Source organism: Triturus cristatus, chromosome 9 (assembly GCF_964204655.1).
Source record: "Triturus cristatus chromosome 9, aTriCri1.1, whole genome shotgun sequence".
NCBI classification, from domain to species: Eukaryota; Metazoa; Chordata; class Amphibia; order Caudata; family Salamandridae; genus Triturus; species Triturus cristatus.
This window is the reverse complement of record NC_140592.1, coordinates 781,035,338-781,051,265: the sequence shown is the minus strand read 5'-3', so window position 1 is coordinate 781,051,265 and position 15,928 is coordinate 781,035,338. Positions and strand designations below refer to the sequence as shown.

General features: G+C 44.4%; 1 protein-coding gene across 1 annotated transcript in view; it reads right to left on the bottom strand.

Moving 5' to 3' along the window:
• LOC146798840 (phospholipid-transporting ATPase IC-like) overlaps positions 1-15,928 on the bottom strand; it is a 1,543,528-nt gene that overhangs the window by 1,141,975 nt on the left and 385,625 nt on the right. The window contains exon 6 of the mRNA XM_085626157.1: positions 12,204-12,265. Coding sequence (XP_085482283.1) covers positions 12,204-12,265 — 62 coding nt within the window. The remainder of the gene's footprint in view (positions 1-12,203; positions 12,266-15,928) is intronic.

Genomic DNA, 15,928 nt, shown 5'->3' with positions numbered 1-15,928 from the left:
GGGGAGCGCCTTGGTTACATCTATTCGCTACTGAAGAGAACACACAATGTCAGCAGTTCTGCGCGTTGGAGCTTCCAAGGCGGTACTCCTCCAAGGATGCCTTTTGTCACGAGTGGAATTGCAGCCGCCTGTACCACTTCTACCCAGGGTGCTGAAGATCAAGCGCGACCGGGCCCATGTCATTCTTGTGGCTCCGAACTGGCCATGAAGAGTCTGGTACCCGAAGCTCTTGAGCATGGCCATCGATCCTCCGATCAGACTGTGGGAGGACCTTCTGTCACAGCAGCAGGGGACGGTCCTCCACCCAAAACTGTCCAGCCCCCACCTCCTTGCCTGGAGATTGAGCAGTGACAATTGACAGCTCTTGACCTTCCTCCTGAAGTCTGTAATGTCATATTAATGTAATCTCCCAGCTACCTTTCCTGGCCAAAGTTCATGAGCAACACGTGCTCAGAGCCCTTTCAACCTTCCTGGAAAAACATCAGCTGTTACACACAAGACAAGCAGGATTCAGAGCCCACAACAGTACTGAGTTGGTGATGCTCTCGGTGCTGGATGAACTGGGGCTAGCAGCTGACAGGAAGAGTCCCTCTGCACTAATCTTATTAGATCTCTCAGCCGCGTTCGACACGGTGGACCTTACGCAGCTGCTGGCCCATGTCAGGCAGCTGGGAGTTACCGGGACCGTACTTCAGTGGATTAACTCCTTCCTAGACAAACGCTCTCAAAAAGACCAACTAGGAGAATATACCTCCAGGCAGGGTGCTCTGCATTGGGGGATACCACAGGGCTCCGCACTATCCCCCTTGCTATTCAATATTTACCTCCAGCCGCTGGTAGAAGCACTGGCAAAACTAGGTTGCCAGGTGTTCAACTATGCTGATGACACCCAGCTAATTGTACGAGTTGACAACTGTCCTCAAGCACAGCTCAATGTCCAGAATATTCTTCGGCTCACCATGAACTGGATGACCTCTAACTTATTAAAGGTAAACCCGGATTAGACAGAGGTACTGGCTCTAACTACAGAGGCCTCACCTTGGTCAACCCTCTTCTGGCCCCAAGAGCTTAGCACCACCCCCAACACCAGTGCCAGCCGTAAAGAGCCTGGGCATCAAACTGGACACCAAACTAACCTTAAACAATCAGGTATCAGCTGTAGTGGGGGGCTGCACAGGTCTGTTGCGGCAACTCCGCAAGCTTGGGACCCTGCTGTCATTCTCCACCATCCGTAACGTCTTGACGGCCCTAATACTGTCACGACTGGACTACGGCAATGCAGTATACACAGGACTCCCTGACAAACTCCTGGGTAAACTTCAGGTAGTCCTAAATGATGCGGCAAGGCTGATCTTTAAACTACCTAGAAGAGCACATGCTACCCCTCTACTAAAACAGCTACATTGGCTCCCTATCAAACAGAAGGTCAGGTTCAAGGGTTTGTGCATTGCGCATAAAGCTCAGTATGGAGCTGTGCCGAAATATATTAAAAATCGTCTGAAGCCCTATGTGCCTGGAAGCTACCTTCGGTCATCTGAGGCTAGCCTGCTGGCCTGCCCGCACTTTAATAGAGCTTCATGGGGGAGGCGGGCTTTCTCAGTCGTGATCCCCCAGATCTGGAATAAATTGCCGGACAATATGCCTAGGGAAACAATGATACTTCCGTTCAGGAAGAAACTTAACACCATCCTGTTTACTGAGGCATTCGGTTAAATCCACCGATCACGCACTGAATATCCTGCGACCAGGGGACTTCTGGCTCATGGTCCACGCTGCAAGCTCTATAAATATAATCTAACAATAACAATAACAATCTTGGCAGCCAGGAGTCCCTCCACTAAAACGGTATACGCCTGTAGATGGAAAAATATTGTGGCATGGTGCACAGCAAAGACTGTGGAACCCCTTTCTGCCCCTCTTTCAGAGGTTCTCTTCATTCTTACTTTGGTCCAGCAGGGCTCTGCTCTGGGCACTCTTAAAGGCTATCTTTCGGACATTTTGGCCTTTCTTTGCCTTCCTGATCAGCCTTCTCTTTTGAAGTCCCTTATGGTTAACAGATTTCTGAAGAGCATTACTCATCTCTTCTCCTTTCGTAATGCCCCAGTGGGACTTGAACCTTGTCCTCACTTATCTTATGTGTGCTCCCTTTGAGTCAATACATAATTGTCCTCTTTGTCTCCTTACTTTGTAGACTGCTTTCTTGCTTGCCACATCCTCTGCTCGTGGGGTGAGTGAGCATCAGGCTTTATCTTCCAAACGTTCCTTTCTTGTTGTCCATCCGGACAAAGTGTTTCTTCGTACTAGACCCTCTTTTCTGCCTAAAGTGGTTACCTCTTTCCACATAGGTCAGACCATCACATTGCACACCATCTTCCTGCCTCCGCACCCTTCCAAAGAGGAGAGACTCCACCGCCTGGACCCAAAACATGCACCTTCCTTCTACCTTGACAGCACTTAAGACTTCTGGGTGGACGATCAACTCTTCGTGGGTTATGTGGGCGCCAAGAAAGGTCGGGCATTGCACAAATGTACCATCGCTCAATGAGTTGTCCTATGCCTTAAAATCTGCTATTCTTTGGCTAGAAAGGAACCTCCAGTAGGGCTGTGCGCCCACTCTACCAAGGCGACGGCAGCCACTACGGCTTTGGGATGTGGAGTTCCACTGGTTGACATCTGCCAGGCAGCCACTCGGGCATCCTTGAAAACATTTACTAAGCATTACTGCCTGGACAGCCAATTCCAAAGAGACAGCTTTTTCAGCTGTTCTGTTCTCTAGGACTTCCTGGTGTGAACTTAGTTTGCAGACCCTACTCCGGGGTTGGTATTGCTGGGGTATCTATTCTAAGGTAAGGAATCTATAACTAATAGTCTCTTTCAGATGAACAAGTTACTTACCTTTGGTAACAATGTATCTGTAAGAGACATATATTAGTTATAGATCCTTTACTGCCCCACTCATCCTTCCCGTTCTGCGAACTGACTTCTAGGGATAGAGACTTCCTTACAGGGCCCTAGTTTTGTGCACCAGTGGTCAGTGTCTTGCACGGCTCTGCGCTTTTGGCGTGGAAAGTCATGTCAGAACTGATGTCAGCGTGCAGGTGCCCAGTCTAGGTAGACACCGCGATGCCACCCTGGCAACCACGACGCTGACGACAGACGCGGAGTCTACCAACGCCACCTATCGATGTGCAGGGGTACTACTAAGAAAAAAATTCTCCAAATCCATTCTGATGCCTGGGGGTAATTCTAAGGTAAGGAATCTATAACTAATATATGTCTCTTACAGATATATCATTACCAAAGGTAAGTAACATGTTCATTTGGTTTGTCCCGCCTCAAAAAAAAATGAACGTCCTCTGGAAAATTGGAAACAAGATATTTAAAGGCTTCCTGCATGTGCTCAAGGCTGACAAAGGAGCTCAACTACTGAAATGGAAGACTAAAACTTAAGATGCCAGGCAATCCACCAATGTCTTTACACTCCTGAGAGCCGCAGGCCAAGTTCGGGGATGGAGGAAAGTGAATAGTAGAATCCTGTGAGTCAGGATGAGAGGCCTGCTGAAGTGAAGGGTAAGGTGTGACCCTGGTGAAAGACAGTGTCAATTGTGACAGAGAGCCTACAGCTTTAATTTTTTTTGTCCTTATCTGAATTGTGCTTAAAGTTAGGGTGTCCAAACTGAGAGCTGCTGTGAGCAGAGCACATGGGCACTGAAGAACTGCAGCGCGTGTACTAACTGTGGCTGACACAGATGATCACGTCAGAGTGCTGCAGAGATATGTTAAATGCATCACAAAAGTGTTGTAGATGACTGTTGTGCAAGGAGAGCTTTCAATAGAGAGACAAAATGACACAGAAGAGTGCTCAGTGGACAGTGTTAATGAAATATAAAACACCTAGTAGTTCTGAAAAGAGGAATAAGAACAGGATTTATTTTAAAAAAAGACTGTGTGCACACGAAGCTGCATCAGTGGATTTTATTTAATTGTCAATACGCAGCACAGTATTTTTCCAACTCTCACCAGCATCCCCAGGACTCTGACTTTTTTCAGTCATCAAATTTTCTGACATCTCCAGTTTTTGGTCATGATTTGTTTTCCTTTATCATGCAGCCACTTGTATGCCCAGGCTAAATGATGTTGGAGCGATACAAGTGTATTGGTTAGACATCTCCTCTGATTTTACCTCAATGTCCCCAGTTTTCTTTGCTTGCCAGCATGGTTTAACTTGTCAACTTTCCCATTATGTCAGGTGGTGAACTTCTCTATCTGTACCAGCTCAACTAATACTAGATCACTTTGTGGCATCAGTGTATACTGTGAAAGCAGTTCTGCCCCTTTTTTTTTACTGTTGGTCCCTTCAGGGTTAAAAAAAGAAACAGGTATAGCCCCTTCTTTGCCCCTTAGAAGCAGCCATACCAATCTTCTGCTGTCCTTGTGTCAGGTCAAGAATGGTAATGAATACCCAGACTAAGAGTTAAAAGGAGATGAGGGAACGGGGAGAGAGAGAGAGAGAAAAAGAGAGAGAGAGAGAGGGAGAGAGAGAGAGAGAGAGAGAGAGAGAGAGACTCCTGCAGGACTGGACAGCATCTCGACTCACAGCACAGCATCTCTACTCAGAGGTATCAAGGTTTAGTCCTAACTTAAGGGTGAGTGAACACAAATGCTAGGAGATCTACATACATGAAGAAAGAAATACAAATACCAAAGATTGGGACTTAACTCGGTGCAAGTAGATGGTACGGTGTGACTAGCCTCGGGTGCACCACAAAATCAACACAAGAGCCAAAGATGAAAGCCACAGAACCACCAGGAAGGAGGAAGACTGAATGGGAAATACAAACTTGAGGGAACTGAACAGGGGAAAAACATCAAAGATGAAGGAATAATTCAAGCCGGGTGCAAACTAATGCGCGGAGTGAGGAGTCACAACAACTACTGTTGCCAGTCAGGGGAATTCACTGTGAGTCAAGTCTAAATATTCTATGTGTCACACTTGAGCTTGAAGTGTGGCTTCATGTGTCGGTCCTTTAGTGGCTTGGGTTGCTACCTTTACTTTGGGAAATATAGTTTTATGTGTCAAATGGTGTGATTTGAGTTGCTCTTTGTGCCATCTCTTCCATGTTTGTCTTCTCTTGTGCCTCGCTGTTTCTCGCGACCTGAGAGTACCTTCCCTCTATACCCCCAATGATTCCTTTCCCGATTGGCCTTCGGTTTAAATGGGTACCTCTTATAGAATTCTGTGATCAATCAAGGAATATGTACAAATGAAGCTGGTTCCCACAAATTATCAGACACTTCATACTCCTGCCAAGCCACCAGATACTGAGGTTGTCATCTGTACCACCTACAATCTGAAATACTCTCTACCACATATTTTGGTGTTTACTTTACAGCTGGAGGAGTGGAATTGGTGTCTGCATAGGCTTTTAAAATGAGAAACACATGAAAAACTGGGAAAATCCTCCAATGACTTGGAAGAGCAAGCTACACAGCTGCTGTACCCACTAACTTAAGGATTGGAAAAGTACCAACAAACTTAGGCACAACGTTTGAATGCATCCAGGAAATTATGATAGTTGATAACCAACCTTCTCCCCCACTTCTATACCTCGGAGAAGGAGTGTGATGTCTGTCAGCAAAGTCCTTATACCTGCTTTGGCTACACTGAAATGGTATAATGCATATCTGTCTACATTACTGATGTCTTTTAATACTGCCTGTACAGAGGGAACAGATGAAGTGGAAAACTCTGGAAGCCAAATATCAGGGTTATCCTCTGTTGAACAAAGGGTATAATTGTAGAATTCAGCTATTGGTCACAATCATGCTTATTTGTCTGCATGACTGCATGACTCGTTAGGAAACACCTGAGTTATTATTACAAAATCTGATTCAGCCTCTCCGACTGCCAGTCAGGTTGTGGATGGCAACTTGCAGACAAGTACTGTACTACTCCATTTGTAGTATAGTAGGAAAGCCTTCTAAAACTTTGCAATAAAGTGGGATTCTCGATCAGTGACAATGACAGTAGGTAATTCATGAAACCTTACTACCTCTTTCAGAAAGTTAATGGCTAGGCAAGGGACGGTGGGTAATCCGTTAAGAGGAATTTAATGGGCACTTTTAGTAAAGTAGTCTACTATAAATAAAGTTACTGTTTTTTCATCTGATGGAGGTAGATCTGTGATAAAATCCATAAATATATGGGACCAAGGTTGCTGGGGAGTGTGGAGTGTCTATAGCAATCTTGACAGATTTCTTCTTGAGCTTTTGGCTTGAGCGCCCACTATACAGTGTTTAACATGACAATCAATATCTTTTCTGAGATTCGGTCACCAAAATTGCAGAGGTATAAATTATTGTGACTTTTCTATATCAGGATGGCCTACTGCGGGCAATTCCGTTCAACTGGCATCTCCATAAGATCTGGTGCTGAAGATCTTTTTCCAGAATAAAGACCCTATTATTTTCCCATAGGAGTTCCTCTTCTTTCATTCTTTTACAAGGATTTTGCAAATTTCAGCGATATGCATCAATTTTCTTATAGCTTTTCAAGAGCTGCTGTACAAATCCGTGCTGTGATTCGAGGAACTTCTTTTTCAAATTGCCCGAATAGATAGAGGGCTGCTGATGGGTTCAAGTTCTTAATCTTTCCTAGATAAGGTGTCAGTTTCCCATGTCTAATGCCTGGTCTGTAGCTGACCTCAGAGTCAAACCTAGAAAAAAAACAAGGACCACCTGGTATGTTTGAGGTTTATTTATTTCACGGACTTAAGGTATCCTACATTTTTGTGATCTATCCTGTTGGTAATTCTGTGCTGGGATCCTTTAAAATAATGGCTTCAGTGAGACAAAGGATTCTTTATCTCCAGTCGTTCCCTTTCATATATTGTGTAGTTAGTTTGAGATGATGTTAAAGTTCCTGAATAGTAAGCCACAGAATGAATTTCATTGGCTGCCAGATCTTCCTGGGACAGGATAGCTCCAACAGCGAAGGATGACACTTCTATCTCAACAATGAAGGGAAAAGTGCACTCTGGATTTCTTAAAATAGGTGTATTCATAAATGACTTTAATATCTTAGTACATCTTTGACATGTTTATGGTGGTCTTTCAAAGATCCAGGAAATAATAATGTGTTATCAAGAGTGATAATAATATGTTTCCAATGAACCCCAGGAGAAAAAGTTGCAAGACTGCTCATGCATTGCATAACCCAAAGGTCATCACAAAATATTCAAAATGTCCACACCTGGGGGAGGCTTATTTATGAGAGGCTTGCGCTGCCAGGGTGTTACTTATTTTCATGCTCCGGTGGTGCAAGCCTCTCAATCATATCCAAGGCCACTCTGCGTGGCTTTGCATGGTCTCATAGATGTGGAGTAATACGAAGCAGCGCAAGCCACTGCGTTGCCTTACTCTGTGCCAGGGAGGCATTTCATGGGTGTTGCAGTAGGTTTTCCAATGCAAAACCTATGGATTTTGATGCTGCCCCAGATTTACTAATTCACAGAAAGCTGGGGCAGAGCCAAAACCTTACGCCTCCCCAGAGCAGGCCTAACAAGGAGAAATATTTGTATTTCTCCTCATTTGTTCCTCTTTCCATCATGGGAAGAGGAAAATGCTTCTCAGGATTGTTTATGACCAGGAAGGTGCCCCTTCCTGCTCATAAACAATCCTGCATGCAACGCAGACACACTTGCACCATGGGAAAAGTGTGCCTACATTGGCACTAAGCATCAAATTGTGCACCAGGGCAGGGTATTTCATTAGTAGAGTGCATTACTGCCTTTTCACATTGGGGTAGACCAGTGCAGCAAGAAGACTTGAGGCGCTGCCTTACACCAATCCCCCCATAAATGAGGCCCCTGTGTTCAACACAGTCTTTTATTCATCCCCTTTTTGAATGTGCACCAAGTTGTATGCTCCTCATAGACCAATCTTTAAAAAGATCTTTGCTGACTTGATCCGATCTAAGACAACTGATATTAAAGGTAAGAGGTATCCATTTTGGTTTGTTACTGCATTGAGTTCTCTATAGTCTATACAAGTTTGAAATCCCCCTCCCAGTTTAGGGATTTTTTGTTTGCAGTTTTATATATTGCAAACTTGACCTGAAGATATTGGAGCGCTTTACATGAGCACCAGAATCAGAGGATGTTGAGCCGATGGCAAGACTCAGACCTGGTTTCCCAGCGCCAAAGTCGGCAGCTCTGGCCATTATGCCACACCCGAACGATGAACATATAAGGCCCCAGCTTTTGAAGTGGAATGCTGAATGAATTTCTTCCATAGATTTTCAATCATGTACTCTTGAAAATTCTTATCATCTTTCACTGTTAATGGAAATATTCTCCCATGTGGAATCTTGGCTCCAAGAAAAAAACCTATAGGACGATCATATGGACAATGAGGTGGCAATTGATCTGCTCCTTTTTGACTGAGAACGTCCTGGAAACCCTTCTACTCCTCTGGTACAGATGTTTGACCCACTTTCTCTTGTACTACACAGCACCTCATGAATAGAACCTTTTCCAACCCACTTCACGGAAAAGAAATGCTAACTGCAACTTTGTGATAAGAAGGTAACGTTCTGTTTTTATCCATTCAAGAGAGAGATTGTCTCTTCTTAATTAAATTGTTTCTAACACAACATCTAAGGTAGGAGTCTCAATGAGGCCAAACTGAATGGTTTTGAACTGTACAGTATTGAAGGTCATTCTTAAGGAGGGAGTTGCCCAAAATACTTCTCCAGAAATCAAGGGTTTTCCATCAATCCCTCCATTAGATCGGGGACTTCCTTGTGTTGTTTAGGTAAGCTATGTCCTTCACGAAATCTTAAATCCATGAAGATTCTAGAAGCTCCACAGTCAATGAGAGCTAAGGTAATAACAGGAGTTGAAAATGCTCTCTGCCACATTCTCTTGCACTGGGGGTGCATTTCGGAACCAGACAAGGAATCAATAGGCTCACCCTTCACAGGCGAGTCCTTGACTTTTCCTCCAGGCAGGGACATTTTTTTTTTGTAAAATACACTCGTTATTACAGGAAAAACATAAGCCTACTTTCCTTCTATATTATCTCTCTTCTGTGGTTAGTGTCTTATGGAACTTTCCAAGTTAATTTGCTTTTGCCTTACAACCAGAGTTTTCCTTGTGTGTCTACGTAGATGAGGGAAGCATTACCTTTGCAGAAATATGTTGTCTTTCTAGTGGCCTTTTCTTTGCTGGGCATCATTCTGTAGCATGAGATATATAAGATTGGCAGTGGTGGACGGTTGATTCACAACTGAAGAAAGGGTCTCTTTAGTTCTTCCCAAAGGCCTTGAGAGAAAGTTGATGCTGCTGACTCATCTGTCCAATTGGCTTCCACCATGGGCTGCTGGAATTGGTAGATGTATGAAACTAGGACTTCCTCTCCTTGTCAAAGGGAAAGTAATGCTACCTGTGAAGAGGCTCTAGTTTTTCTTTTCCCAAAGATAGCAATACATGCCTGCACAAATGTTCCTAAATTCAATAGATTTAAAATTCAAGGAGCCAGCCAAATTAACTTGTTTGTATTAAGAAATGCCAACATAAAGGTAGCAAGAAGTCTCAGTACTTGCTCTTGCTAGACAAAGGAGCTTGGTGTGAATCAAGCCTAAATACTCTTTCTGTCACTATTGACCTGGAAGTGTGCTTGCATGTGCTGGTCCTCTAGTGGCTCGGCCTGCAACTATGACTCTGGGAAATGTAGTTTTATGTCTCAAACTGTGTAACTTCCATTGTCCTGTGTTTCATATCTGCTAAATTTGCCTTCTTGTGAGCCTCACTGTGTCTTGTGGCCTGACACTATGGCTCATACTGTGGGTTTTATCCAGGGAGTTTTAAGAGTGCTGTGGAATGTTCACCTTATATGTGGACATTTCACCTGGCTCTGTACTGGCTGCCCCAATGTGTGTCCTCCTACTCAATTCCTGACTCCAAGATGGGTGCCTCTATTTGTAGTGCTTCTTTTGTGTTGTTTGTCTCTGGCCTCACTTTTTCGCCTCCATTGCTAGATCAGAACTGAAGACCTAGAATAGATGTCAGCTAGCATCACTATGTTGTCATTTGTGGGGAGCAGCCAAATTCAGTCTTCATTCTTTGTGCCAGAAGAAATGATCTGAAGCTGCAGGTAGCACACTTGCTAGGTTGTGCTCTCGCAGTCTCTACACTTTATCCTCTAAATCAAGTTTGTATGAGGTCTCCTTTCCATCTCTGTGACATCCAGGAATCCGGACTGTCCTTAGTATCAGTTGCCCCTTAAAGTGTTCCTCATGACTTGTCTCATTACGTTAGGGTCTGGTGGCAAAAAAGAGCCTTAAGGACTCCTTCGGTATTTATGTGACTGTCTTTTTTGCACACTCCTAATAATGTCTGCCCAAGAAGAGGAAAACTTCACCTGGTCTGTCCATGCTCTGCAAGTCAAATACACATCTCTAGCTGCAACTCCTCTGGGTCATGTCAGAACCCCTGAAGGACGTCCCGAAAAAGCAACCCTCTTCATGGACTTCTAGCCAAAACCACATAATTTTAGTTTTTATGGATGTGTCTTCGAGGAGTTTTGTAGAGAGGATGGTGAACAGCCTTGTAGCTGTGTTTATTGTTTTAAAGGTTGATAGCAAGTATGCTTGGGGATTGTGTCATATGTACGTGTCATTTAGAATTGGAACATTGTGATTGTAGTTTCAGTGTACTGTACTGTGCTGTCTTGTTTGTGCAGAAGGGTACAGTGCTCTATATGTGAGGTATGGAGTTGTACAAATGGTGTAAGTACTTCCATAATATCCTAATAAGGAAAGAGGATGTGTTACCTCTTTGCGGTCCTTACAAAAGCAAGTGGATGTGTTACATCTATACCCTGTGTTCTATGCTTCTTCTCAGCCTGCCTTAGTGATGAGGCATGACTGGAATGTTGACAGTGGTTAGTGTTGATATGGGCTGTGCATGTCAGTTGGGTCTGAAGGTTCAGTACACAAGTCATTGCTCTCGGTGTGGTGCCTTACCTGACAACATACTTATTTTCCCTTGAAGCATACTGTAGAATAAAGGAGTCGCCTACAAGAATTAAAGAGTCCTTTCTTGTGGCTACAACAGAACTTGCATTTCAATAGTATCCTCAAGCAGAATTTCCTCCACCCTAAACATAGTACAGTGGAGAAAATTCTCTGACCATTTCTCAGCCCTAAATGTTACTTCTTCCACATATTGCAGAATCTTCAGTTACCATCCAAATCTAAATCAGTATCTTAGGGCCAGATATACATTGGTAATCATTTGCGCTGACCAAATAGAGAATTTTAGCGATTCACTATTTGGTAATTGCAAACACTAATGTACAAATGTGTCTTTGACACATTGTGTGATTCCCAGTGCGTCACAAATAGACCTACATCATGCGGTAGGTCTTGCTTTGCAACCCATTAGGATTCGCAAACCTCACAGGGATGGTGTCCTGCTGGAGTCAGTAGATCACCATTTCTGTGATTGCTTTTCAATAAAGCAATTTTTTTTTAGTTTTCTTTTTTTATTGCAGCCCATTTTCCTTGAAGGAAAACGGGATGTGTTTCAAAAAGAAAAATTAAATGGTTTCTTCTCATTTTTCAAGAGTAGGCAGTGGTCGGGGGCAGTGGCGTAGCTAGGCATATGGCTGCTCGTGGAGGCCCCTGCATTTGCGGCTGGGTGTTAAAGCGGACGGGGGGGGTGCTGGCGATTTCCTTGGGGCAGTCACAGGTAAGAGCCGCCCCCAAAACTCATGCAGACCCAACCCCCCTCTCCCGCTACGCCACTGGTCGTGGGACCTCAAAAAAGCTTTGTACATCTGGCCCTTACTTTCGTTTAGGACAGGCTGTAGGTCAGCTGTGGGGTTCTAAGAAACATATAGAACAAACAGCTAATTGAAAAGAGGGAGTTTTCCCTTTATGTTATGTTTATTGAGCTGAATAAATAATGACAACTGTGAAACCCGAAATCCTATTCATTGAACAAGTGCTCAGTCCTGGAGTAGCCGGAAGTGTCTGTATAGAGGGGAGGGGAGATGCTAGTTTTCCAGTTGTTAATAGAGGGGACAGGTTCCCGACACGGGTCACGCTAGCAGGATACCTTTCAGCGGATTTAAAAAAAAAGCATATGTGGCATCATTAATTAATGAACAGATTATACAATAAGCTGTCTGCTTCTTACCTACTTCCCCGGAGGATCTCGGATGGCCTGTTATTGACCATCTTGTCACTTTTATGTCGCGCCTAGAAATTAAAGAAGGAGTTTTAAGAACAGGCTTTTGTTTTTAAGATATCTCTCTCAACTTCATGAAAGGGAATTTTTTATAACAGATAAATTAGCCATTGAGTACATATCAGCGAGCGGTTCAAATATGTTACAATTCTTTAAATAAAACTTGGTATTAAAAAGTCTAATTTGGGGGTCGACAAGGCCTTGCTGTCTAGTCACAGCCTGGAACATGCTTTTGTAAAATTGAATCACTGTTTTATCACAGGCCAAATAACACTTTGTGCCCAATCGACCAAACAGTTTCATACCAAAGGCATCGCACAGGCTGGAAAAAGTAAGAGAGTAATATGAACGGAATTACAAATGCAGATTCAAGATTTGTGGGGGATTTAACAACCTTACTACAGTGGAATATTCCTCATAGATGGCTAATTATCTGCTGAAGTACAGAAAAAGGATGGGAAATGGATGTTCCCCAAAGGCAAGTCTAGGTGATGCCCTTTGAGAATGCTGGGTATACCTACAAAGTCGATACTTTGTAGGTATTCGCACGCATTCTCATTCACTTTTTTAACCTTAAGTTTGCATGTGCTGTAACTTTAACAAAGGTAGCAATAAGACAGCTATAGGATGTGAAAATGCCTAAAGAAAATTCTGACTGCACTCTTTAAAAGGTAGGAGTTGCAAACATCCTAAACCAGCTTTCCTCCAGATTAATGAAAAATAAAATAACTTGAAGTCCATTAACCACCCATGTACCCTCTTCCTGCTGCTCCCTGTTACCACACTTACAGGTCTCCCAAGCAACTTATAGTCAGTGTGCTGGGCGTCCTTTTTAGGTCTTACCATAGGCAGCTTTAACTATGTGCCAGAATTCATATGGCAAAAGACACGCAATTGATGGATGGAATGCAGAACAAATCAAAACATTCACCCCCAGTCAAGAGATCTGCATTTGTCACCCCGAGTGAGACGGATATGCCCAGATGTGGGTCCCGTGCTCTCCATGCCACTGGAGTCAAGCTATCCTGGCTGACAGGGCCGGACTGTCCATAGCGGGCACTGGGCATTTCCCCGGTGGGCCGCCAGGGTTGGGGGCCGGTTTTTGGCCCCTGGGGGCCGATTTTGTTACAGGGCTCTTTTGCAGCATAGCTGCAATATCAGCCGCTGTAACGAAATCGGCTGAAATCGGCCGTGGCAAACAGCTCGAGCACTTTGCCTGGGCCGGTTTTGGTTCCCAGTCCGGCCCTGCTGGCTGATGAGGGCTGAAAGCCCGAAACCGGTCCTAGGATGCTTGTTTCCAGTCCAGGGAGGACCTGGCCTTGCAGTTCGGGCTGGACTGTTCCCATTGGGCGCAGGGTCAAGACTGATTTGCATATGGCTGGGTCCAAACTCGAATGGCATGGTGTGCAAAAAAATGATGGATTTCGGCCCAGATCTCTGTACTGGGGTGAATGTATGACGTTGTATGACGTTGTTCTGCATTCTGTCCATCAATTGTTCTTTTTGCATTTGCAGAATTCATATGGCAGCAAACCCAAAATACAAATAGGAGCAGTCAGTGCTGACTTGAGATAAATATTTCACTGTGTTTTTTGCATTGGTTAATGAGCTAAAAAGTATTTTTTCCTACAATCTCACAATGGTGATCATCCTGAGAGACATGCTGCACCTGGTGTTCCTTGTGACAATGGCACATAGCTACAGTTGGGATTATAGCAGCACATCGGACCACAGTAACATCAACAACTTTAAGGGGCCTACTGCGAGTTTGATGGTGCGGCGGCGGAACCGCCCCACCGTTGCACCAGTAAACCCGTGTGAGAACTGCCCGCCATATAATTACTTTTTTAGTCACTGGCGGCAATTCCTTTGGCATTCCCACGGCCGTGCCGATCAAACAGGCACCACAATGGGAATGTCAAAAACAGTTCCGGCATGGACTGAGAAGTCCATGTCATGCTGGAACTTCTGTGCATGCACACAGGGGGCACATGTTGTGCTCCCCTGGGTGCATCCACAGGGCGTGAGGCACAAGGGGGCCCTGTAAGGCCGCCTATGTTTCCTCTCTGCCAGTGTTTTCCTGGAGGAGGAACCGCCATTAAAACCCTGGCAAAGAGGAAACTCCTAATATGCTTGGGGGGACCACGGAGCATATAGATGCCTCTGGGCTGCCACACCACCACCAGGGAACGGTGGTTGCCTGGTGGTGTCTGTGGTCCCAGGGTGGCATGACCACCAGGATTGTAATGTAGCTGTCGCAAGACTGCCACCGCCGAGCACCACAAGTCTGTATTGTAACATCAGTTACCATGGCTGGGACAACAGCAGCTGCCAACAAGACAGGGACAACAGTATTGACCATATAGGTAAGCACAGCAGATAAAAAGCAACAACAACAGCTACCAAAATAACAGGAATCGAAATGACAAAATCTGCCATAACAGCAGGAACAACAACCACAAAATCAATTGCCAGCAAGTCAAGACGAGTGAAATGCTTGAATTAATTTCAGCCAGTGGTTGTAAATCTTTGCATTCCAGTCCATTGTTGTGTTGGTGTCTGTGCCACTACAGACACAGACCACCCATGTGCAAATCAGCCCTTGCTTATGCTAAAATGGCAACAGCAATTCTCAAAATGCTAAGCTGTCTTCCATCTGAATGCAAACACAAGAACACTACACCAGCTTCCCTTGTTGGGCCTCATCACTAGGATACACCTTGAGTCCTATAGCAAAATTTGAATGAGAACCATGTATAGGTATATCTTTGCATTTACGGCAGCTCACTGAAAAAAACTCAAGCCTTTGCAAAGACAATAGATCAGGCTTTAATGTGTTTAAAGTATGTAAAAACAGGCATGCAAAAATGTGCAGACCGATTTTGTGTTGTCTATCTGCAAACTGCCTCTTTCTGTGACACTGATATCTCTGCCCTACTTGTTATTTCACAAGCATGTGGTGCGATACAGTGGGTTACTCAGTGACAAGACACAAATAGGCTGTGTGGATTTGTGAAGGCCTGGGCATCCATTATTACATTGCAGACAATGCTTCTCTTGTTATTGCTGTGGAATGCCATATTGTCTAAGGGGTCACAGATTATTTGTTCTGTAACCTTCCCCCTGTTACTCCTCATCTATCCCTGCCTTCCTGTACCCTCTACAATGGCTACTTTCTGCCCCTTTCTGCATACTGTGACTACTATGTTATGTCGGCTCTGGCTAGCTTTTTGTAGTTCCTCTAATCTCTGTATTTTCTAACATGTCATCTGCCACCTCACGCCCTACACACTGGCTATCGCTGACACTTTATAAACACCAAAGCTACTTTGTTGTTTTTGTGGTCGGAGGCCCTTTTTTTTTAGCTCGAGCATCAGAGCGCCGGCGCTGTCTGCAAGACCTGCTGTAATCTCTCTACAGAGTGAAATTTCAGCTGCTGCTTGCCATTGGTTCATGACTCTATCGCTTTTGTTTCCTAGCTCCTTATTGACCAGTGCTCCAGATACATCACTTCAGTTTGGAAGCTAGGAGCACCGGCCAACTACAGTTTCCTTACACTGACAGTTTCCTTACACTTTAGGTCTTAGGAATTTCTTTATGGACTTTTTTTTGTTTAACAAGCGCCCCTTTCCGCGCATTCACTTAAATGGGGGCCCGCTACTTTCTTCAGACTG